Source organism: Carcharhinus amblyrhynchos, chromosome 6, assembly GCF_965287045.1.
Source record: "Carcharhinus amblyrhynchos chromosome 6, sCarAmb.v2.hapA, whole genome shotgun sequence".
Lineage (NCBI taxonomy): Eukaryota > Metazoa > Chordata > Chondrichthyes > Carcharhiniformes > Carcharhinidae > Carcharhinus > Carcharhinus amblyrhynchos.
Genome location: NC_137329.1, coordinates 86615871 through 86642357, shown reverse-complemented (window position 1 = coordinate 86642357; position 26487 = coordinate 86615871). Strand labels below are relative to the sequence as shown.

The 26487-nt window shown below is 39.7% G+C and overlaps 1 protein-coding gene across 2 annotated transcripts in view; it reads left to right on the top strand.

The window, feature by feature from the left end:
- The window catches only part of LOC145344074 (peroxisome proliferator-activated receptor alpha-like), an 81186-nt gene that overhangs the window by 46690 nt on the left and 8009 nt on the right, over positions 1–26487 (top strand). Inside the window, exons 5-6 of one of the 2 annotated variants that reach the window (XM_080190878.1) lie at positions 4426–4625; positions 8935–9072. In XM_080190878.1, the coding sequence (XP_080047004.1) occupies positions 4426–4625; positions 8935–9072 (338 nt within the window). Of the gene's footprint in view, positions 1–4425; positions 4626–8934; positions 9383–26487 lie in introns of both variants that reach the window. The other variant, XM_080190877.1, reaches the window with a different exon arrangement.

Genomic DNA, 26487 nt, shown 5'->3' with positions numbered 1-26487 from the left:
GAGCTGCAGAAATCATGATTTTTTAAATAAAAAAAGCTTTCTTAAAGGTACACTAAAGTCACCTGATTTAAATTTAACATTAATGAGGTCCTGTCATTAAATTTGTTGGGAGTCCTGAATTCCTGGGATTTCCAGGTTTCTGCTCTCAACCGCCTACTCCTGCACTCTTGCCTGTACATAGCAGGGACTATGCTTCCGGGGAATATCATCTGTGGAATACCACCTATAAGGGTTGAATAACATGGACCATAATATTTAATTAATGACCTCTGCTCAATTATAAGAAATGTGTTGTGAATATTTGATTTCATAATTCATATGTTATAGAAAATTAATTTAGAAATTTGAAGTGAAGATGAATAGAAGTACACAACTGATGGAGTAATAATAGTTCAAGAGGTAACCTGTGTTTAGTTATTAGGGAAGAGGTAGAAGAAAATTTAAATAGTGGATGACTCGTGTCTGAACTCTTGGTGGGAATAGGAGGCCTACAATTATTTCAATCAGTGACTTGGATTACTCATCAGTTCCCAGATCAAAAATGCTAAAAGCAGCTTTGTAAACAAGGGCCTGGGGGGGTTTTCTTAGTGGAATTAGAAAGTCTGAAAACTCTATTAGAGATGTATTTTATTCATGGAGGTCACAGAATCAGTGAGCTGTTTTGAAGGTAAAAGATAATTAGATTACTTTTTTCAGGTGTCCCAAAATATACTTATTGCCATGGGGATGGAATGTGGGAGTCAGGAAGGTTCCTTTTTTTTTGTATTCATTTGGGTGTGTTTTTGTTTATAAAACAGGCAGTCAGCATGGATTGGAATTTGAGAAGGCAGGAATAGATCTTTAAAAATCTGTAGAGCAGCTGTGAGACCAAAAGCTGCATAGGGGCTGTAGGGCAGACAGAGAGGGCAATTGGTGTCTGTCCAAAGCCAAGGAGAGTAAGAAGAGTTTACATTTCTGATATTGGGGAAATCTGTAGTTTAATTTTGCTGAAAGGAGAGACATATTGATGAAACTGATGTGTTCTGTGATTGGACAGCACTTGGTGAACAATCCTGAATGCATTAATAATCACATTGTTTAACCACGTTGTCAACAAATTTAAGACAATCAGTCAGTATTGCACCATGACTTACTGTCATTTGCTAGAAGTGACATACATTCATGTGCAGGTGTCGGTTCTCTGCAAACAATAAAACGTGTTCAAAACTTATTCCTTTCTTAAATTATATGGATTTAAAGTTTCTCGTGCTCATTAGGTCAAACACAGTCAAATTTCAAACAATCACAACAATTTAAGGGGTGCTGATTAGTTAGCAAGTTGACTCTGGTCCAGACATGGAGAAATCCATGAGAAACTATATGCTGCCCTTGCTTCTCCAGTAATTCAAAGAAGGCACAATGCTTGAACACTATTTACAGAGAACAAGTCCCAGAATGTGACAGTGTATCACTACCAGCAAGCAACAATGAACAATGGCACAAGTTCGACTTTAGTGTAGTTATTAGTGCACTTGGGATTGTTCACAAATGCTTCCCTGTTGTGGAATCACATGAGAATGCAACGTGACTATCCTTTTGGTGATACAATGTAAATACTATAAATTCTTCTCTGTATAAAGCTTGAAAAATGTCAAATGAAAAAATATTTTATCCTGCCTGCCACAGGAATTGTAGCAGATGGCAGAGCATGCAAAGGTCCGTTGACTTTGGGTGGGAATTTCCAGTCTGGGGCGAGTGCAGCTGGAAAATCCTGCCCTTCGTTTCTAAAGCACTGATTTACAATTACAAAAAAAATCAGTAAAAGTTGATAAGCTGCTCATGTGTGCAATAAATATTTTACCTGTATAATTACCTGTAAACATATTACTGTGAAATGTTAATTTCTGCATTATTTTCATGTTCTACATTTTTTACCTTGGAAAATTAAACAACCATCAAATTAACTTTTAAATACAAGGGTTGAAGATCTTGCATTTATGTAAATACAATGTTACTTTGAAACAAATCCAAGGGCAATAGCCTAAGATAGTCAAAAAGCAAGATAATCAAAGAGAGCACAGTCAGTTTTTAATGGTGCCTCACATGGATATTCCTCCTCTTGTGCTGGAAAAGGAGCTAAAGTATTTAAATGTGTGCTGGAGGGAAAGAATTGTTTGTGCCAGTGTGTCATCAGTGTACATTTCACACTTATTTTAGCTCCTTTTCTGAAATATTTGGAACACTAATATCCCAAGCTAGGTTCCATGAGAATAAACTGGGAGAAGAAGATAAAGTGAATTTACAGGAAGTGTTCCCACGTATTTTAGTACTTATACTGGCACATGATATGTAATATATTCCATATTTAATCATGCATTGCATGTGGGCTTGTTACCCACAACCATTGCTTCATTTAATTCCTAATTGTATTTTTATGTCAACTTTTCCCTTCAAAGTAACATTGCATTTACATAAATGCAAGATCTTCAAACATTGTATTTAAAAGTTAATTTGATGGTTGTTTAATTTTCCATTTTACTTCTTTAAGTGCAGTTTTGCAATATCACTGTTGCCATGTAATTGCAACTATGACGTACAAATTTATCAGTATTTTCTCCTTGGTCTATCATTATATCATTTTTAAGATTTTATCTTGTTATTTCAATAATATTTAAGTTTAAACTTAATTTATTGACAAAGTGTTTTATACTTTTGTGATAGATTGTGGGGAGTCTGTCCTTTTGTTTCTTCACTATTTTGAGAGTCTTCTTGATGTCTACTTGTACAATCAAAAACCTGCACCTGCTTCATTCAGCATTTTACAGGCTGTAGATATCCTCCCTGTAACACCTCATGCTCCACTTCTGTGCTTGTTAATAGTCTTGCTCTGGATATTTTTAAGTCACGCTTATTACTTCTCTATTGCTTTTAGTGGTTTTTTTAATTTCCATTGTTAAATATAGCTTTCCTTTTAACTCCTCCTTCCAGTCTTTTTCTATTGCAGCTCTGCTTCTGGTGTATCTTCTAGTCTCAGTATTTGTGATTTTTTTTTAAAATGCATCAGTCTAGATTCTTTTTGTTACATTTTTTTAACTGCCACTTCCAGTATTTCTATGCTCAGTTATTTTCTTGTTAATCCTGTTTCTTCTTTAAATGATCCGCATACCATTTAATTTCCCGAGACTTCCTTGCCCAAAAGTTATGTAATTTTTATTTTTCCCTCAGATTACTCCTTGCCTTTCTCTTCTTCATATCTGACAAAGCTTCCCATTTTCTGCTCAAATTTCACATCCATAACCCGCTCTGTACTCGCTGTCACATTTTCTAGAAGCCCCCAACTTTCTTTATTTATCACATAACCATTTTTCCACCTGCAACCACCAATCTTTGCATATCTCAATTATTTCCCCTCCTATCCTTCCATAATGCTTTGTATGTTTGCATTATTTCAGCCAATTTATCCCTTCCAAATATCACACATTAAATCTGTGTCAAAGTCACCAGAGAAACCAAATATATATATATATATATTCTCAGTACTTTTTTTATAATAAATTTACGAGTATTCTGAATATAAATTATTTGATCTTTCATTTAAATATATTCCAGAGAAGATTTCAATGTTGAAATACAATACATTTTAATTTACAGTTGATAAATTCCACAATAATTTACATTTACTTTCTTCCAGATCAGCACAGTTAACTCTCTAATGTACAACATTATCTATTTGTCGACACTAATTTCATTATAATTTATATAAACCTTTACAATGACACATTCTCACTAGCACTATAGTTCTTATCAGACAATATATATTGTCTAACTTCCAGATAGCAATGACACATGACATCTAGTTTTGAAAATAACCTTCAGTTCTTCATGGCAACCCCAATCAAGATATGTTTACTGCTTGTTGCATTTTCATATATATCAGTCATTTGTGTTTCAAGTGAATGATAACATTTTTAGATCACAAACTACTTGTCCATGTTTGTAAATGAAAGCCAATGTTACAGCCTGCTGTTGCTATTCTAGGTCATTGAATATCACCAGATACTGTCAACAGGAATTGTGATTACAGAAATTCTCATGTAGTGGGTAGTCGCATTCTATCACTTGGCATATCAACAGGAGGCAAAAGACAACGAATGGACAGAGTGTGGTGGAAAAGTCCTGTAATTGGTTGGGGAGAGGCCAGGAATGATTGTGGGGGGAGGGGGAGAGTGCTGAGAAAAACGTTATGGCAGAGTGAGAAGAAAATTGGGGGAAGAAAGAGAAGTGACAACATGAACTGAAGGAGGGAAAGGAAAAGAAGTGACAGTATGAAGCAACGAAAGAGGGAGAGTAATGTTGGTGTGAACTGAAGTGGGGAGAGAGGGAAAAGAGTGTCAGTGTGAACTGAAGGGTCAAACTGAATAAATTGTATGTTTCCTACTTGCACAGCTATTCGTTTCGGTAGAATGCCACAATCTGAAAAGGAGAAATTGAAAGCAGAGATCCTAACACTAGAGCAAGATGTACAGAATTCACAGATGGCTGATCTCAAATCTCTTGCCAAACATATGTATGAAGCTTATCTAAAAAATTTTAACATGAACAAGACCAAAGCCAGGGCCATTTTGACAGGAAAAGCTAATATCCCGGTAAGTAATTGTAATTCCTCTGCATTAATATGACCTTTTTTTATACAAGTGAATAACATATAATTAAAATGTTGATGAAGAATTTGGTACCTCAAAACATGCACATATTCTTATCTCCTCCCCCATATCCCCTAGTGGGAATAAGGTCTCATGTTGGTTTGAAATTTCTTTTATTGTTGTCAATTGCAGTTGTTCATTTATACTCAGCACAAAGCAGAAACGTTTGCAGACTTGAATTTCATTCTGAGGTAGTCTTGTCCTAGCTGATATCAGTGAACTTTTACATTGTCTGCAATCATAAATGTTAATTTTTAGCTTTTTAAAAAATCTCTTATGGAAATATATGGTCAGAAAATGATTACAGTACAGATGGAGGTCATTCGACCTGTCACGTCTATGTTGGTTCTCCGCATGAGTAATGCACTTAAACCTACTCACCTGTTTATGTTGCTAGCCCTGCAAATTTTTTCTCTTGAGATAATTATACAGTTTTTTTTAAACTTCCTGTCTCTACCACACTCTCAGGCATTGCATTCCAGATCATAACCACTCAGAGTAGAAGCATTTCTCCTCAAGTCACTGTTACTGCTTTCGCCAGACCTCTGCTTTGTGACCCAATGCTAATGGGAATAATTTCTCTTCATCTACTTTTGTCCAGACTTTCATAATTTTACACATCTCTATCAAGTCTTTCTTCTTAATTTTCTCTTCAAAAAAGAACAGCTCCAAATTTTCCAAATCAGTCCACTTAATTAAAGTTACTCATCCTTAGAAACATTACCATGAATCTTTTCAGCCTTGATGCAATCTCTGATGCCTTCACATCCTTGCTAAAGTGTGATGCCCAGAATTGGATACTATTACTTAAGTTGAGGCTCAACTAGTGTTTCATAGAAGTTCATCATTACTTCCATACTTTTGTACTTCATGACCTATTTATAAAGCCCTGGGAGCCCATATGCTTTATTAATTGCTTTCTCAATCAGCCCTGTCGCTTCAGTGATTTGTGTGTATATACCCCTAGGCCCTTCTGACCCTGAACCCACATTGGAATTGTACCCATTATTTTATATTGCCTCTCCTGTTCTTACAGCCAAAATAAATCACTTTACATTTCTCTTCATTAAATTTCATTTTTTGAATTAATTTTTTAAAAATTTTGTCCTAAATATTGTAAAGGTAAATTTTCACTGAGATAATCAAATACATGTCAGAATTGTTTCTGTAGTGCTGTATCCAGACGTGTGATTTTATCTTTGGGGGATACAGAAGACATTGACATGGGTGAAATGAAGGAACAGGCAATGGTACATGTGATAGTAATATGGTTATCATCATTATCATCACAATCTTCTGAACTCCTTCATATTTTTTCTGTTCCTCATGTCCATCCTCCTCCCCTTTTGCCTGCCATGCTTACTGTATGGGTGCATTCAGATGAAAAGATAATGAGACAGGAAAAGCTGCACAGCACTCAGACATAATAGTGACACCTGAGGTTCATTGCAGCTTGGTTCTTTAAAATTCTGTAATGTGGAAAATTCTAAATGAAATGGCTCTGATCTTGGGTCATGTTTTTGAACAAATTGAGTATGTGACAGCTCAAAATACATAAAGTGACATTTTGCTTTCTTTGCAGGAGTATGAGCACTTAACTTTTTAATTTGCTGTTTTTGTCATCTCGCTGTAGGAGAATTGTTCTAGATGGTAAAATACATGATTATTTAATATTAATTTAGCTGGCCCTGGGCATTGTGTATTGTTCTTGATGGATTAGAAGAGTTCAAGAGTGCACAATGAACATATGTTTCCAGCCCATGTTCTTCTTCTTAGTAGATGCAGCAGTGGTAATATCACCAGACTAGCAACCAAAGGCCCTGGGGACACAGGTTCAAATCTCACAGGGCAGCTGGTAGAATTTAAATTCAAGCAAGTGTCAGTAATGATGACCATGAAACTATCATTGATTGTTATAAAAAGCCATCTGGTTCACTAATCTTTTTAGGGAAGAAAATCTGCTATCTTTACCTAGAGTGGCCTACATGTGACTCTAGACTCTGAGCAATATGCCAACTGCCCTCTGACTTAGTAAACCACACAGTTCAAGGGCAATTAAGGATGGGCAACAAATGCTGGTGGTTCCTACAGTCCATGAAAAAAAATTGAGGTGTAATTGAACTTTACCTGTGCATAACTTGTCATGAACTTTTCACCATCTACTGCTGTTTTTATTTTGAAAAGTATACACTATATGTCATAACACGTGATTCAAAAAAGGAGGGAAAAAGGAAAATGGGAACAAGGCCAGTTAACTGACATCAGTTATCAAGAAAATGCTATAATCTATGATTAAGCAAGCTGGCACAATGCATTTAAGAAAATCAAAATGTGATTAGACAAAGTCAAGTTTATGAAAGGATTATTGTGTTTGTCAAATTTATTATTGTCTTTTTAGAATGTATCTAGTAGGGTAGATGAAGGGGAAACAGTGGATTTCAAAAGTCATTCAAAAAGGTGCCACAGAAAAGCCTAACACAAAAGACAAAGGCATATTGAGTTGGGGATAACATATTAGCATTGATAAAGTATTAGTTAATGGACTGAACGCATAGAATAAGGATAAATGGGGCATTTTCAAGTTGGCTGGCTGTAGCTTAATTAAATGCCGCAAGGATCAATGCTGTGATTTCTGTTTACAATCTATATCAATGACTTAGACATGATTAAGAGTAAGAGCGGCATGGTGGCACAATGGTTAGCACAGCTGCCTTTCAGTGCCAGGGACCTGGGTTTGATTTCCACTTGGGTCACTTGTAGAGTCAGCACGTTCCCCCGTTTCTGCGGGGTTTCATCCAGGTGCTCCCACAGTCCGAAAAATTTGCTGGTTAGGTGCATTGGCCATGCTAAATTCTCTCTGTGTACCCAAACAGGCGCCGGAATGTGGCAACTAAGGGATTTTCACAGTAACTTCATTACATTGTTAATGTAAGCTGACTTGTGTGCCTAATAATGAGCTTTAGATATTTAAGTTTGCTGACGATAGAGGTACGTGGAAGTGGAAACTGTGAGGAGGACACAAAATAGCCATAACAAGATAGAGACAGGTTAATTAAATGAGCGACAGGGTGTCAGATGGAGTATAATATGGGGAAAGTATGAGGTTATACATTTCAGTAGTAATAATAACAGAAAAGCAGAATGATTTTAAAAGGAATGAAACTTCTAATTTATGACATTCAGAGAGTTGTGCGAATACTCGCACATGAAACAATCAGAATGCAGGTACAGCAAACAGTTAGGAAAGCAAATGCTTTTATTGCAGAGAGATTGGAGTACAAGACTAAAGAAGTCTTGTTGTCATTTTATGGGCTTTTGGTGAGATTACACCGAGAGTACATTGTGTTTAGAAGAATCAGTGTGATCCCATTGAATCATACAAGATTTTGAAAGGACTTGACAGGTTAATGGTTGTTCCCCCTGGCTGGGGATCTAGAACACAGGGGCTTTGCATTAGGATAGGGAGTCAATCAGTAAGGAGTAAGATGTGGAGAAATTTCACTCAGAGGGTTGTGATTCTTTGGAATTCTCTATCTCGGAGGAATATGAATGCTTCAATGGTAAGTGTATTTAAGGATGAAATAACCATTTATTTGGTCTTTCAGTGAATCCAGAGGTATAAGGAGTGCGAAGGAAAGTGGAATTGAGGCAGAAGATCAACTGTGATTAAATTAGATGGCAGAGCAGTCTCAAACCGCCACGTGATATACTTCTGCTCCTATTTCTTATGTTTGTAGTAAATCATCCTTTATAAGAATGTTATCTAATTGAGTCACATTAGGTAATGTTAGGGCAGATCACCAAAAGTTTGGTCAGAGTTGGATTTTAAGGAGTGTCATGAATCAAATGAGAAGTGAGGTGGACTAGGTTAGGGCAAGAATTCCAGAGGTTGGGATTTGGGCAGCAGAAGAAATGACTACCAATGCTGACGTGATTAAAATCAAAAATGTTCATGTGGCCAGAATTGGAGTAGTATAAACAGCTGTGAGGGCTGAAGGGCACAGAAATAGGAAAGAGTGAGGCAATGCAGGGAAACAAAGTTGAGCATTTTGAAATAAGACATTGCTCAACCTCCAGTCAATATAGGTCCACAAACACAGGGGTGTTGGGTAAAGTGATTTGGTGTGAGTTAGGACTTGGGCAACCCTGGAAAATTAATAAAAGTATTTAAGGAAACCATTGTTAGTCTGGGAACTTGATATGGAAGATATTTTGATGTTAATTTTATTATTAATTCTTGAATAATTTACAGCCTTTTGTCATTCATGACATGGAGACGTTACGTCTGGCAGAAGAGAATCTAGTGTCAAAACAAGCTGTAAATGGCATCCAGAACAAAGAAGCTGAAGTTAGAATCTTTCAACGCTGCCAGTGTACATCTGTGGAAACAGTAAGAGAACTGACAGAATTTGCCAAATGTATCCCTGAATTTATAAACCTTGACCTCAATGATCAAGTGACCCTTTTAAAATATGGAGTTTATGAAGCCATGTTTGCCATGTTGGCATCCATTATGAACAAAGATGGGCTGCTGGTAGCCTATGGGAACGGTTTTATGACTCGAGAATTTTTAAAAAGCCTGCGGAAACCTTTTAATGAGATAATGGAGCCCAAGTTTGAGTTTGCCATGAAGTTCAATGCATTAGAGTTGGATGACAGTGATTTGGCTCTCTTTGTGGCCGCCATCATTCTTTCTGGAGGTAAGAATAAGTGATTCATTAAACTTGGAAAAACTAAGTCACTGCCCAATACTTATTTCACTATTGTAATTAAACACTTTCTTCAGATATCAACAATATGCTGCGCATTACAGAAAGTGCAAATAGTAACTAACACTATAATGCCAAGGCTCAGAAATTTCTTCTGCGAGTGATATTGGCCTGTACCTTTCTTTCCCAATAGTGGCAAACACAATGCTATTGAGGGCTGCCATGACATCACAACTTCAGGCAATTGCACTTGTACTGCTCCTTCTGGTTTTCGGTGCACCTCAATAGACTCCAGAGGAGCCCATGCTTATGGTCCTACTATCCAATGCTTAAAATGGCAGGGACTATTAGTGCAAGATTTTGTCTATTTGTCCACAATTTGTACAAATGTTTATATGCAAAAGGACTGATGATCACAGGCTGAGAGGCTATATTAGCGAAAAGAAAATTTAAAGCAGATGTATTTGGATGGCAATGTTTGTTTGAAGGGTGATAATCTGTTAGTTTCATGGCTACTACTCTACCTGTCAGCAATAAAATCACAGTTCTTCATTATCACGAATACAAGATTGCCAATAAAGTTTGGCTCTCCTCTCCCCCACTTCCCATCATACATAACTTCACAAATAAATATGTAACTAGGTTATATGTAAATTACTCCTCAAATTATTTTTTAAAAACTTTTTGATGGGATGTGCCATCACCAGCAGGGCCGGCATTTGTTGCCCATCCCTAATTGCCTTTGAACTGAGTGGCTTGCCACTCAGTTGCCATTTCAGAGGGTAATTGAGAATTCACTGCATTGTTGTATATATGGAGTCACATGTGCCAAGATTCATCATGCCCCCACCTTTGCTACTCAATCCCACTGATATCAGAAATAGCACTAGATGGAAGGGGAAAACACTGCAAAACTGCAGCTGGGGAGGAGAATCAGTGGGTGATGTGGCAGGTATAAAAGGAGCCAAGTGGTGTTGAAACCCGAGGGACAGGCTCCAACAGACAGGAGGTTTATGGAAATCCACTGATCACAGAGTAATGTCATAGAACTCTTCCCATGCCTGTCTCTCTCTATGCATCTTTTTACCCTTCTCCCTCTGTTGCAGCATTTAAGTTTATGAATTTTTTAAAACTGTTATAGAAGTGTTGGAAGTATTTAAACGTTGAAACTGTTTTAAAATATCTATTTTTACCACAGCCTATGAACCAGGTATGTACAAATCTTTTTTTGCTGTTAGCAGCTTTCCCGGCTATTGTTGTAGTATAGTACAAAAGCAATGAAAATGGAGACAAATAACCAATTCAAACTGTGCAAGAATGGTAGAGTTAGAAAATATGCATATAATACTGTAATTATTATTCACAAAATAGTCTTGGATTTTGTTCATTAGTTGTCATTTGCTCATTATCATGTTCTTTAGTCATACAAGGTGTCCTGCTAGGTAAAGTTTTAGTGCGAGAAGTTGTGTTATAAAGTATGAAGTTTCAAGGCCACAAACTTGTAATCATTATGAAACAGTAGAAGCAATATTACAATAACTATGCTCATGATATATTCGTAATCATTGATGCTGAAGAACAGTATAGACAAATACAATGCTGACATAACAAATTTGTACAGTAATATCTATATTTTTAAGTTATTCTATTTATCCTTCAGTTTTTAGTTCCTGTATGTTGTAACGTGAACTGGGATAGAAATTGTGTACACAAATAAGTGAACCAACTAGATTTTGAGCAAAGTAATAAATTAACTTTTAACGATACCTCTAAAATATGTAGCTTCAACATTTTTTAGCTGAAAATAAAAAGCAGATATTAAACCATAAATTCAAGCAAAAGATTGTGCATTTTAAGTGAAGTATAATTTTATAGAAACAAACTAATATTATTTTTATTCCTTTGTTCATAATTGAATAAATATTTAAAGTCTGCAATTACCTCCATCTCATTACAAGAATTTTAATTTGTCCATTTGAAGTTATATAGTCAAATTATGAAACTGTAGCCACATATATGTATTTTACTTGAATGTTCCTCCTTGTAAAATGAAGTTATCAGATAAACTAATCCCTCTATCAGGGTTCATAATGAAGTAGATTTGTCAACAAAATTGAGTGTAGCCTGTATTAGAATGACATGACAGTTCATATTTGGTTAAAACTATATCACTATTCCTTCACTGTCGCTGGGTCAAAATACTGGAACTCCCCTTCTAACAGTACAGTGGGTGCACTTACATCAGAGAGACTGCAGTGGTTAAAAAATGTTGCTCACCACCATCTCAAAGTTGCTCAATTGGGAATGAGCAACAAATGCTGGTCTGGCCAGTGACGCTCGTATTCCATGAAAGAATAAAACTATTGTGCAATGCGTAATCTATTCATAGACAAATTGCAACCTTGTTTTTGTGTTTTGTAAAATGTTATGGCAGGTGAAAGGAGTCAAGTAACACCAGTGATAAGACTGTAGAACAGACTTGGAAGACCACTGGGTGTGTGCAGTGATTCAGGGCTGGATGTGACAGTGTGGTGAAGACCTTTCTGGTGAGAGCTCAACAAGATGGGTTTAGGATTGTAAGCGTTAAACTGCAGAAAATGGTCAGGCAAGGAGAGAAGGACTGGACAAAAACAGAATGTTTATACGGACAGAAGTAAAATAGAATTATTTGTGTTTGGAAATGCAGAATTAATGGGGGTGCAAAGAGGATGCAGTGGTGTACTGGAAACTATAGGGACTGTAAGTATTGGGGGAGTGAGTACTCGACAATTGGGAGGTGAAGTGGGTAATGAATAATGAGAGGAGAGAATTGGAGGTGGGTAAAAAGGAGAGGTTTGAGTCTGTATGTGTGTAGGAGTGTAATGGTGAGTTTTGAGGAGCAGTTAAGTAACCTTACGCGTGTTGGTACAACAAATTTAAAAACATTCATGTGGAAGCAAAGCTGAGTTTGGAAATTGAATATATCAGTGGCTGTGGCATTAACTAATAAAGTCTGGGTCTGTGACAATGGTGTGCAAAATGACTGGTGGTAGCTGGCCATGTGAGTAGTAATCATAGAGAAGTTAAGGCAGGTGTAAAAACAAAAAGAAGAAAAAATACTTGCATTTTTATCTCTCCTTTCATAACTTTGGGGTCCAAAGCGCTTTACAGGTAGTAAAGTACTTTTGACCCATAGTTGTAAGCTTTTGCACAGCAATGAGTTAATGACCAGAGCTGTTCAGGTGATGTTGGTTGAGGGATAGGTCAGGACACCAAGGAGAATATATATTGGAATAGGTAAAATGAATCACATTCATGTAGTGAAAGAGTACCATTTGTAAAGTATTGGTATTGCTGACCATTAGCTGAATGCATCCAGTAAGTACAAGTTTCTTTTCATCAGTAAGGCTAATCAAGTACGAAGGTGCATCGCAAGGAAAATTGATTGTAGGTTGAAATTTTAATCTTGTGTAAATCGAGGAAATGCTTAAAATACTGTAGGTAGATTTGGAGATACTACATTGGAAAGGACATTGGTATATGGGGTAGAGGAAAACAGGATGATTCCAGGACTTAGAACTTTAAACGATGAAAAGAGAACCTTCCGTGCAAATATGTGAAGTGTGACTATAGTGTTAGGCAGAAGGCTAAAGTGCAGGATCTCGAAGGTACTAATTTCTGGACTACTACCAGTGCCACATGATAGTGCGAGTAGGAATAGGAGGATTAGGCAGATGAGTGCGTGGCTTGAGAGCTGGTGCAGGGGGCAGGGATTTAGTTTTTTGGATCATTGTGATCTCTTCTGTGGAAGGGGTGACCTGTTCAAGAGGGACAGGTTACACCTGAACTGGAGCAGAACTAATGTCCTGGTGGGGAGATTTGCTAGAGCCACTTGGGAGGGCTTAAACCAGTTTGGCAGGGGGATGGGACCCAAAGCAGTAGGGAGACAGAAGAGAAGGTTGAGGACAGCACAGAAGATAAAGAGAGCACATTAAGTAGTAAAGGCAGTGTCAGTAATCCTAGTACCAGACTGATCAGGCAAAAGCAGAGCAGGGAGCAAGGGAAGTCCAGATTAAACTGCATTTATTTCGGTGCAAGAGGTCTGACGTGCAACACAGATGAACTCAAGGCATGGATGGGTATGTGGGACTGGGATATTATAACAATTATTGAAACATGGCTAAGGGAGAGACAGGACTAGCAACTCAATGTTCCAGGGTACAGATGCTATAAGAAAGATAGAACAGGAGGTATGAGAGGAGGGGGAGTTGCACTTTTGATTAGGGAAAATATCACAACAGTACTGAGAGAGGATATATCCAAGAGTTCGGTCACAGTCTATATGGGTAGAACTGAGAAATAAGAAGGTGGAAATCACTTTGATAGGGTTGTACTATAGACCCCCAAATAGCAAGAAATTGAGGAACAAATATGCAAGGAGATTGCAGATAGCTGCAAGAAAAATAGGGTGATAATAGTAGGGAATTTTAATTTTCCCAGCATTGACTGGGACAGCCATAGTATTAGAGGATTAGATGGAGAGAAATTTGTTGAACGTATCCAGGAAGAATTTCTCATTCAGTATGTGGATGGCCCGATTAGAGAGGGAGCAAAACTTGACCCCCTCTTGGGAAATAAGGAAGGGCAAGTGTTAAGAACAAAGAACAACACAGCACAGGAAACAGGCCCTTTGGCCTAACAAGCTCGCGCTGCCATTTTAACATTGTGAGTGCCCTGCTGTACCTACCTTTGTCTATTGGGGAAGATTGAGGGAAGGCTAATTTAGGGACAATTTTTTAATACTAATCAGCCTAAGAGCACATTTTTGGGGTGTGGGAGGAAACCGGAGCACACGGAGAAAGCCCACGCAAGCACGGGGAGAATGTGCAAACTCCCGCAGACACTGGCCCAAATCCACGTATCTGCACAGCAAACAGTGATAGTCACTGAGCTGTCATGTTGCCTGTCAGATGGTCCAGTTTAAGCGTACACTAACGACGGGAAGCACTAGTCAACTCTCAAAGCAACATCCAAGAGCAGCCTTCGCATGACCCACGTTTGTGTGGAGGTCTGTTTCAGTATGTGAATGGCCCCCAAGATGAGGGATTACTTTGGGACCAGTGATCATAATTATATTAGTTTTAAGATAGCTATGCAGAATGATAGATCTGGCCCAAAAGTTAAAATTCTAAATTGGGGCAAGGCCAATTTTGATGGTACCAGGCAGGAATTGTCAAAAGTTAATTGGGGGAGCCTGTGAGAAGGCAAAGGGACATCTGGTAAATGGGAGGTTTTCAAAAGTGTGTTAACCATGGTTCAAGGTCAGTACATTCCTCTTGGAGTGAAGGGCAAGGCTGGCAGAAGTAGGGAACCCTGTTTGACTCGAGCTCTTGAGGCCTTGGTCAAGAAGAAGGAGGAGGAGGCACATGACATGCATAGGCAGTTGGGATTGTGAACCCCTTGAAGAGTATAGGGGATGTAGGAGTAGAGTTAAAAGGGAAATCAGGAAGGCAAAAAGGGGCAACGAGATTGTTTTGGCAGATAAGACAGAGAATCCAAAATGTTTCTACAAATACATAAAGGCAAAAAGAGTAACTAGGGACTGAGTTGGGTCGCTTAAGGATCAACAAGGTCCTCTATGTGCAGATCCAGAAGAGATGGGTGAGATCCTAAATGAATATTTCTCATCAGTATTTACTGTTGAGAAACGTCTCAGTGTTAGAGAACTTGGGGACATAAATAACGATGTGTTGAGGAGTGTACATGTTACAGAAAAGGAGGTGCTAGATGTCTGAGCACATCAAGGTAGATGAATCCCTGGGACCTGATGAAGTGTATCTCAGAACATTGTGAGAGGCTAGGGAGGAAATTGTAGGTCCTCTAGCAGAGATAATTGAATCATCGATAGTCACAGACGAGGTGTCTGAAGATTGGAGAGTGGCAACTGTTGTGCCTTTGTTTAAAAAGGGCTGCAGCGAAAAGCCTGGAAACTACAGGCCAGTGAGCCTCACATCTGTAGTGGGTAAGCTGTTGGAAGGTATTTTGAGAGACAGGATCTACAGGCAGTTAGAGACACAAAGACTGATTAGGGACAGTCAGCATAGCTTTGAGAGTGGAAAATCATGTTTCACAAACTTAATTGGGTTTTTTCTTTGAAGGGGTAACCAAGAAGGTAGGTGAGGGCAGTGCAGTTGATGTTGTACACATGGACTTTAGCAAGGTCTTTGACAAGGGATTGCATGGTAGGTTGTTGCATAAGGTTAAATCTTATGGGATCCAGGGTGAGGTAGCTAAATGGATAAAATACTGGCTTGATGATAGAAGCTAGAGGGTGGTTGTAGAGGATTGTTTTTCAAACTGGAGATCTGTGACCAGCAGTGTGCCTCAGGGATCAGTGCTGGGTCCACTGTTGTTTGTCATTTATATTAATGATTTGCATGAGAATATAGGAGACATGCTGTTATCTGCAAACTTACTAACCAAGATTGGTGGCATAGTGGACAGTGAAGAAAGTTATCTCAGATTGCAATGGGATCTTGATCAATTGGGCCAGTGGGCTGACAAATGGCAGCTGGAGTTAATTTAGATAAATGCGAGGTGATGCATTTTGGTAGATTAAGTCCAGATTTGGTTCACTCAGTTGATGATGAGGCATTGGGGAGAGTTATAGAACAAAGAGATCTAGGGGTACAGGTTCATAGCTCCTTGAAAGTGGAGTCACAGGTGGACAGAGTGGTGTTTGGTTTCATTGGTCAGAATATTGAATACCGGAGTTGGGACGTCTTGTTGAAGTTGTACAAGACATTGGTAAGGCCACACTTGGAATACTATGTACAGTTTTGGTCACCCTATTATAGAAAGGATATTATTAAACTAGAAAGAGTGCAGAAGAGATTTACTAGGATGCTACCGGGACTTGCTGGTTTGAGTTATAAGGAGAGACTTGATAGACTGGGACTTTTTTCTCTGGAGTGTAGAAACCTGAGGGGTGATCTTATAGAGGTCTATAAAATAATGAGGGGCATAGATAAGCCAGAAAGTCAATATCTTTCCTCAAAGGCAGGGGAGTCTAAAACTAGAAGGCAGAGGTTTAAGGTGAGAGGGGAGAGATACAAAAGTGTTCAGAGGGTGGTGAGTGTCTGGAACAAGCTGCCCGAGGTGGCAGTAGTAGAGGAAGGTACAATTTTGTCTTTTAAAAACCATTTAGACAGTTATGTGGGTAAGATGGGTATAGAGGGATATGGGCCAAATGCGAGCAATTGGGGTTAGTTTAGGGGTATTTTTTAAAAAAAGGCAGCGTGGACAATTTGGGCTGAAGGGCCTGCTTCCATGCTGTAAACCTCTGACTGTTTTATTGAAGAATTGGAAATATAGTTTACAATCAAGATTAAAAATGAAGATATGTTGACATAAACAAATTATTAAGGATAAGCTGTGACAGTAAATCTAAAGCATACCATCGGCAGCATAGTGCCACAGTGCCAGAGATCCAGATTTCCAGCACGGGACTAGAGTTTGAACGTCCTGTCCATATCTGTGTGGATTTCCTCCAGATGCTGTGATATGCTCCCACATTCCAAAGGTGTGCAGGTAGGTCAATTGGCCATGTTAAGTTGCCCCATAGTGTCACAGAATTTGTGGGTTACAGGGATTAACAGGATAAATATGTGGGGTTACAGAGATAGGGCCTGCGGAAGATGGTCTGTTGAAGAGTTGGTGCAGACTCAATGGGCTGAATTGCCTTCTGCACTGTAGGGATTCTATGATTCAGCATATAACTAAAGTAAGTTACAAGTCAGGCTCAAGTTTAGTTCATGAGCTCTGCCTTCACTTTAATGTTTAATTGCCCACCACGTTTCCTGATTGCATGTGGCAAAACAACACAACTTTAATATGATCCATTGGTTCTGGAATTGTTTAGCTCTGCCTATATAATGCTTCTTCCACAGTTTAGCATAAACATAGCCTTGTCTTGCAACTTCATCAGATTAGCATCTCATTTTCAGGTTCATGATGCAGAGCAATGCCAACAGTGTTGGTTCAATTCCCGTGCCAGCTGAGGCTATTCAAGGCCTACCTTCTCAACTTTGTTCCTCATTCACGGTGTGGTGGATCTCAAGTTTAATCACTAGTGGTCAGCTCTTCCCCTCAAAAGGGAAAGAGCTATGTTCATCTGGGACTATGGCGACTTTACCTTTGCTCTTCTGCACTCTTCATTGAGGTTAATAATTGTAATGGATACAGTGCTTGTGCTGCTAATGCACATCTCGTGGATGTGCAGTTTTGAGCTGCAAGATTTATTCGGAATCCATTGCATTGAATACTGCTAGTGTCACACATGATGGAGGTTGGCTTCAATGTAAAGATGGGGTTTTGTCTCCATGAGTACTGCACATGGTAACTCCTACCGATGCATCTGTGATGGATAGATTGATAAAATGAGGTCAAGTAGATTTTCTTTGTGTTGAGGTCTTCACCCCATGCTGCAGGATCAGTCTGGCAGCTGTGTCCTTCAAGGCTCAAACTGCCCGATTAGTAGTGATGCTACCTAGCCGCTTGAAATGATGGACATTATAGACCCCATCTACAGTACACTTTATGCCCTTGCCACTCTCAGCTTATATGATAAGGTGTGGGTGTCGCTGGCTAGGTCAACATGTATTTCCCCTCCCTAAATGCCCTTGAAGATTGTACTGAGCTGCAGCCTATGAGGCATAGATACACCCACAGTACAATTAGGAAGTATTCCTGGATTTTGACCCAGCGACCCTAAAGAAATGGTGATATAGTTCCAAGTCTGGATGGTGTGTAGCTTGGAGGGGGAACTTGCAGGTGGTGGTATTCCAATGCACTTGATGCCCTTCTAAGTGACAGGTTGTAGGTTTGGAAGGTGTTGTCAAAGGTGCATTTTTGAGTTGCAGCAGTTGTCTTGTAAAAGCTGCATGCTGCCACTGTGTGTGGAAATGAATGTTTAAGGTAGTGGATGGGGTGCCAATCAGGCAGGCTTCTTTGTCTTGAGTTTCTTGTGTTGTTGGGGCTGCACTCATCCAGGCAAGTGAAGGATATTCCATTAGACTGCTGACTTGTGCCTTGTAGAGGGTGGACAGTCTTTGGGGAGTTAAGCAGTGGGTTACTGTGCAGGATTCCCAGCCGCTGGCCTGCTGTTGTGGTCACTAGCTGGTCCAGTTCATTTTATGATCAATGATAATCCCTAGAATGTTGTTAAGTGGGGTATTCAGCAATGGTAATTTCATTGAATGTTATGAGGAGATAGGTGCTTTCGTTGGAGATGATCATTGCCTGACACTTGTGTGGTGCAAATGTTAATATATGATCAGCAATCTTGATTTCCAACTAAATTATGTGGAGATTTAGAGCCAGATGTTTGTGTGGAGGTCTGTTTTGGTGTGTGAATGGCCCCCAAGATGGTGTTCGATTGTTATGTAATGCTGTCGAACATCAAAGGGCAATGGTTAGAATCTTGTTGGAGATGGTCATATCCTGGCATCTATATAAAGAACAAAAACAGCCCGGGAAACAGGGCCTTCGGCCCAAGGAGCCCGCGCCGCCATTTTAACATTACCAGTCCCCCCTCCACCCATGACCCTTATCTATGCTTATGGCATTCCACATTGAGGGAAAACTAATTTAGGGACAATTTATTGCCTCCAATCAGTCTAATAGCACATCTTTGGAGTGTGGGAGGAAACCGGAGCACCCGGAGAAAACCCACGCAAGCACGGGGAGAATGCGCAAACTCCCACAGACACTGGCCCAAATCCATGTGTCTGCACAGCAAACAGTGATAGTCACTGAGCTGTCATATTGCCCAGCATCTGGTCCCGTTTAAGCGTACACTAATGACATGAAGTACTAGGCTATTCTCGAACATCCCAAGAGCAGCCCTTGTACGACCCGTCGCATGTATGCCCCTCGTTGGACAACAAGGCGGACCGACTTAAAACCTGTGAATTAAAGGAGAAAAACGTTAGTATCATTCCACATCCTTATACATTACCAAGGATGTCCCAATGCTAATGAACCTTATTTAAAACAATCTCCTATATCCCTCCATCTCCAACCCACTCATGTGCCTGTCTAAGTAACTCTTAAACAGCTCCAGCGTGCCTGCCTCCCCCACCTTGCTTGGCAGAGCATTCCATACCCCCACTACCCTCTGTGTGGAAAAACCTCCCTCTAATATCCATGTTATTACCTCTCCCCTCTCACCCTAAGCCCGTGGCCCCTTGTACTGTGCATTTCCAACATAGGAAATAGCTTACCACTGTTTACTCTATCTATACCCTTCATAATCTTATATACCTCTATTAGCTCCCCCCTCAGTCGCCGTTTTTCAAGGGAAAACAGCCCCAATTTGCTCAATCTTTCCTCATAACCTAGTCCTTCCATACTAGGCAACATCCTGGTAAACCTCCTCTGCACCCTCTCCAGGGTCTCCACGTCCTTCTGGTAGTAAGGCGACCAGAACTGGACACAGTACTCCAAATGCAGCCTAACCAACGTTCTATACAACTGTAACGTTAGACTCCAGCTCTTATACTCTGTACCCATTCCTATAAAGGCTAACATACCATAAGCTTTCTTCACAACCTTCTCCACTTGTACGGCCACCTTCAAAGACTTGTGCACTTGCACCCCCTGGTCCCGCTGCATTTCTATACTCTTTATAGGTTTACCCTTTATCATATAACTCCCCCCTACATTATTCTGGCCAAAATGCATCACCTCACATTTATCAGGATTAAACTCCATTTGCCATATATCTGCCCAATATACCAGCCTATCTATATCCCGTTGTATTGCCAGACACTGCTCCTCACTGCCCACCAATCCAGCCATCTTAGTGTCATCTGCAAATTTGCTGATCACACCACTTACTCCCTCTTCCAAGTCATTTATATATACTACAAAAAGAAGAGGTCCCAGTACTGAGCCCTGCAGCACACCACTAGTGACAGACCTCCAGCTAGAAAAGGACCCTTCCACTACTACTCTCTGTCTCATCTTACCAAGCCAGTTCTCAACCCATCTAGATACCTGGCCTTGTATTCCATGAGCCTTGATCTTTTCAACCAGCCTACCATGAGGGACTTTGTCAAACGCTTTACTGAAATCCATATTGACGACATCGACAGCTCGGCCTTCGTCGACCGTTTTTGTCACCTCCTCAAAAAATTCTACCAGATTGGTAAGGCAAGACTTCCCCTTTACAAAGCCATGCTGCGTACCACTAATCAGATCGCAACGCTCTAAGTGCTCATACATCCTATCTCTAAGAATCCTCTCCATCAACTTACCTACCACTGACGTCAAACTCACCGGCCTATAGTTACCAGGGTTATCCCTGCTACCCTTTTTAAACAACGGCACCACGTTCGCTATCCTCCAGTCCTCTGGGACCTCACCTGTGTCCAAAGAAGAGACAAAGATTTGCATCAGAGGCCCAGCAATTTCATCTCTCGCCTCCCTAAGCAGCCTAGGATAAATGCCATCAGGCCCCGGAGATTTCAGTTTTAATGCTACCTAAAAGCCCTAACACTTCTCCCCTTGTAATGGATAGTTCCTTCAATTGGTCTACAGCTCCCTCGAAGACTGTACCAGACATCAAGCCCCTCTCCTTCGTGAATACCAACGCAAAGTATTCATTCAGGATCTCGCCCATTCCCTTGGACTCTAAGCACAGTTCCTCTCCTCTGTCCCTGAGAGGACCGATTTTTTTTTTCCCCTAGCCAACCTTTCGTTCCTAACATAGGAGTAAAACGCCTTTGGATCTTCCTTAATCCTACCTGCCAAAGCCATTTCATGCCCCCTTTTTGCCCTCCTAACTCCCCTTTTGAGATCCCTCCTACTCTCTCTGTATTCCTTCACCGCTCTCTCCGTTCCCAGTTGCTTAGACCTAACATATGCCTCACGTTTCTTCCGGACCAAGTCCTCAATATTTCTAGTAATCCATGGCTCTCTAATCCTACCTTTCCCATCCTTCCTCTTAACCGGCACATGTCTTTCCTGCAACCATTTCAGTTTTCCCTTGAAAGACTCCCACATGCCTAACGTGGACTTGCCCTCCAACAGCCTTTCCCAGTCTGTATCCCTAAGCTCGTGCCTAATCCAGCTGTATCTAGCCTTCCCCCAATTTAGCATCCTCCCTTTAGGACAGCACTCATCTTTTTCCATTAGTATCCTAAAGTATGCTGCCAGTATTTCTTATGTGTTGCATTTCTTTACTATGGAGGCATCTGGATATATATTGAAGCAAAAAAAAGGGACCAACGTTGTTAGTATAACTACTCCAGTAATGGTGTGATAGTCGATGTGGCACTTGTGTTCTTTGGTTGATTTATTTTTAATTTAATTTGGTAACCCAGATGTACTGGTTGGCTAAGTGAGTTAAGCTTTTCAAGGAATATCCAATTTTTCTCCACATCCCTGACTTTGTGCCTTTTTCCCTTGGCCTTTTTGTGGGTCAGATGTGGGAGTGCCTTGTGCAAAACACATATCTGCCCCTGATGAGTTTGGGTTCGCCATTTTAATTGGGATTTTCCTCTGCACAGCATTTTCATCTTGTGATGCAAAGTTTTGAAAGTGCCTATTAAAACTATGTAAGAAGTCTCAACACCAGGTTAAAGTCCAACAGGTTTATTTGGTAGCACAAACTACTAGCTTTCGGAGTGCTGCCCCTTCATCAGGGGAGTGGGTACTGAACTCACTGAATCCCACTCACCTGATGAAGGAGCACTGCTCTGAAAGCTAGTGGCTTATGCTACCAAATAAACCTGTTGGACTTTAACCTGATATTGTGAGGCTTATTATTGTGTTTACCCCAGTCCAAGGCCAGCATTTCTACATCATTATTAAAACTATGTCAGGTTTGAGAGTTTTTGAAGAAGCTGAGAAGTGTGCAACATTCAGAAAGATAAATATAAAGTGTTTTCACACCTTCAAATGTCATTATTAGATGCTGTATTATAATGTAGATGTGTTTTTAATGCATCATCAGAATCTGTCCTTTAATGGTAAGTTGATCCTTAGATTGAGCAGTTTTGTGTCTTTGTTCATATGCACTACAGTGCTTTTCCAATAGAGAAAGCACCATAAAGCTGTGTAAAAAGTTACAAAATGCCTGTCAACTTGTATCTCATCTTTTCTACAATGATTTACAAATTAGCTTGTTTTGACACTGAGAAAATGTCAATCCTTGAAAGTTTTCAAGGCACCTTCTCCTTTCAGTTGATTAGTAGGCAATCTGCTTTGAAATTGAAATGAGTGCCTTCTGCTCTTTCCTTCCTGAGCTCAGAGAAAATTTGGCCTTTGAAATTCAATTTTGTTACAATACCATATATGACTATGCAATAATGACATGATATTGCTATTTATTTTGGTTGCAATTGTTTACCATCATCTACTGATGTGTAGTTTCAAGGTGTTTTATGAGATAAATAAAAAGCATTGTGTTTGCTCAGCTGGTTTCAATTTGTGAACTTTTATCCGTTCATGGGACATTGGCATTGCTGGCAAGACAGTGTTCGTTGCCCATCCCTAATTGCCCATGAGAAGATGGTGGTGAGCTGCTGCCTTGAACTGTTCCAGGCCTTTTGCTGTATGTATACTCAGCTGCTAGGGAGGGAGTTCCTGAATTGTGACCTAAAGACAGTGAAGGTACAGCAATAATTCAAACTTGGGTTGGTGTGTGGCTTGGAGAGGAACTTGCATGTGATGGTGCATGCCCTTGTACCTGCTGCCCCTCCCCTTCCAGAGGTAGAGGTTGCAGGTTTGAAGATGCTGTCAAAGAATTCTTGGCAATTTGTTGCAATGCATCTTGTAGATGTTACACACTCCTGACTCTATAATGGTGGTGGAGGGAATGGTTGGTAGCCTGCTGATTAAGCAGGCTGCTTCTGCCTGAATGGTATTGAACTTCCGGAGTGCTGTTAGAGCTGCTCTCATCCATGCAAGCGGGGGCATTTCATCACACTGTTGACTTGTGCCTTGTAAATGTTGGAAAGGCTTTGGGGAATTTGGAGGCAAGTTACTGGCTGTGAACCCTCAACCTCTGACCTGCTTTCATAACCACAGTATTTGTATGGTTGGTCCAGTTAAGTTTCTAGTCAGTGGTAAACGCCCCCACTCCCCAGATGGTATTCGATTGTTATGGTAATGCTATCAAACATCAAAAGGAGATGGTTAGCATCTTTCTTGTTGGAGATGGTCTTTTCCTGGCATCTGTATACTGCCAATATTTCTTGAGTGTTACGTTTCTTTACTATGGAAGCATCTGGATATAAAGTGAAGCAAAAAAAAGATGGACTAACGTTATTAGTATACCTACTCTAGTAACAATCTAGTAGTTAATGTGGCACTCGTGTTCTTCAGTTGACTTATTTTTAATTTATTTTGGTAACACAAATATACTGCTTGGCTAAGTGAGTTAAGCTTTTCAAGGGAATATCCTTTTTGCAAAATTGTATGTTCCTGTAACTCACAGGTAGGTGTTATAAAGTAACTCACTAACTTTTGCATAGGTGAAATATTGGAAAATAGTTTGTTAACTTTCCAGGTTAAGTTAGTTTCATTTAATACTTGTTTCTCAGGTTAAATCACAGAATTGCTACAGTGCAGAAGGAGCCATTTGCACCACTGTCTGTAGCAACTTTCCGAATGAGCAATTCCCTTAGTGCCAATATCCTGCGTTCTCCCCATGCCCTGCATATTCCTCTTTTCCAAATAATAGTCTGATTCCGTTTTGATTGCTTTGATTGAACCTGCCTTCACCACATTCAGGCTGAGCACTCCAAACCTTAACCATGTGCTGTGTGAAAAAGGTTTTTTTCTCATAACGTTTTTACTATTTTTGCCAATTACTTTAAAATCTGTGTCAGCTCTTTCTCGATCCTTTCATAAGTAGGAGCAGTTTCACTCTATCTATTCTGCCCTGGCCCCTTATGGCTTTCAGTACCCATTAGCCTCCGTTTCTCCAAGGAAAACAACTCCAATTCCTGCAATTTATCTTCATAATTAAAGTTCCTCATCCCTGGAACCATTTCCGTGAATTTTCTTTATATTTCTTTAAATATTTGCATCCTTTTCTATCCTGTTAGTAATTACAATATGCATTGCTAGATCTTTAGAAACTGAGTTGAAAGCCAGTGAGATAAAATTTGCAATTGTTATAGGATTGCCTCATAACCTCACAGGATTTCTTTCTGCTTCTTTAGTTCCTTAAATTGATTTCAGATGTTTTGAGGAATTTGTAGACGTCAACTGTAACTTTTCAAAGTCTGTTTTAACTCTTTGAAAGGTTTGAATAAAATGCAGTATTGACGGGTTAGTTTCCTTGTGTATTAATAGATAATTTCTTGTATATCAAATATCAATGTAATATCTTGCCAATCAGTTTTTCTTTTACTTTCCACAGCTGAATTAGCATTCCACAATTTTAGTTGCTAAAAGGAAATATCACTTGCTGAGCTTTAACAATTTAGACTATGTAAAATCATGTGTAGCAGAATAATTTTCCTGTATTACATTAAATTGTAATTATGACTAGAAACTTAGTTAGTTAAGAGTAACAGAACAGATTGCAGCAGGGATGTGTGGTGGGTCAGGGGGATGGGGGGTGCGTGGAGGAACAGGTGAACAGATTTCCTCTAGGTATGTTTTACCCATATTTAATAAAAAGTAAAATCTTCCAAACTAGAGAGTCTAATTATTATGGTTTAGCTCTCACTGGATTTCACCCCACAAGTCACCTCCTGACTTTGCAGATCCTGCCATTATAAATTTGTTAAAATACTGCAGGTGAAGTGGAAAATGGTCACGTGCCAGAGATCTGCACCATCTCAGTCTCCGACAGTCCTGCAACTGTGAAGTGCTCACAGCAGTGTCTGTAACCCTTTCAGCTAACCTGTGCATGTATTTCTGCTGGTGCTAGATACTGCACAAGGATATAATGGTGCACCTTCTGAGATTCCCCCTCCTTAGAGTTGGTGTCTAAGGGCTTTGTGCCTTCATTTGCCGATATTTCAACTGTGGAGGAAATAAACAAGAATTATGAAGGGCGGTATCATCATTTGAGATGATTTCAGAGATACATGCTTCCTACACATGCACATGCTTCTGCTATTGGGAATTATTTATTAGAATTTAGTTTTGGTGGGGCTAAAGGTTAAGATGCACATTCGTCCCCAAATGCTTCAAACTACCAAAGCCAAACATATCAACAATGCTCTGTTCCACCTCTTTCTCCAATTTCTCCATGCAAAATCTGCATCATTGAAGTATTTCATCATAACTAACTGCTTATTCTTGATATTCAAGCAAACAAAATGTTACACATTTATGTCCTTATATATTTGAACGATTCATTTCCAAGATCTGCAACCCAGAATGAGTTGAAAGCTTCCTGTACTGAATTTCGCAGCCAAATGCAAACACAGAAAGTGTATCGCTTGGGTCAGTTTTTCTTGTTTTCAGAAACCCTTTTCAGGGGAAAAAGGCTGAGAAGAGTTTTTATATAGTGTGTGTGGCCTTTCCTAATGGGACACAGGATGCATGCAAATTTGAAAAAAGATTGCTGCATCCTGTACTGTGTATCAGCCCCAGACACTGCAGGGTATTTTGCTGGTGAAGTTGGCATATTTCCTAATGTATAGTGATGGTTGTTTTAGTTGTGTGTGAAAATAATCTTTTGGCATGAGAGGCTATGGACAGGAGAATTTTTGAATGAACTGGAATTTTATGGTGCATGAGGAAGGCAGGACAGTTGAACAATAAATCTGGGGATGTCAAAACATAAATGAAGGTTTCAGTGGCAGGTTTATAGCTGGAGCAGAAATGGGTAATATTATAAAAGTTGAAGAAAGCAGTACAGGAGAGATTTTGGGGTTAAAAATTCAGCTGGGGTGTCAAATAGGGAACTGGACAACAATTTGAATTTCATACCCAGCTACGTAAGGGCATGCTATAATAGACGACCAAAAGCTTGGCCAAAGAGGCAGCTTTGAAAGAACATCTTAAAGGAGGAAAGAAAGAGGTAAAGAGATCGAAAGGTTTAGGGAGCGAATTCTCGAGTTTAGGACCTGGACAGCTGAAAGCATGTC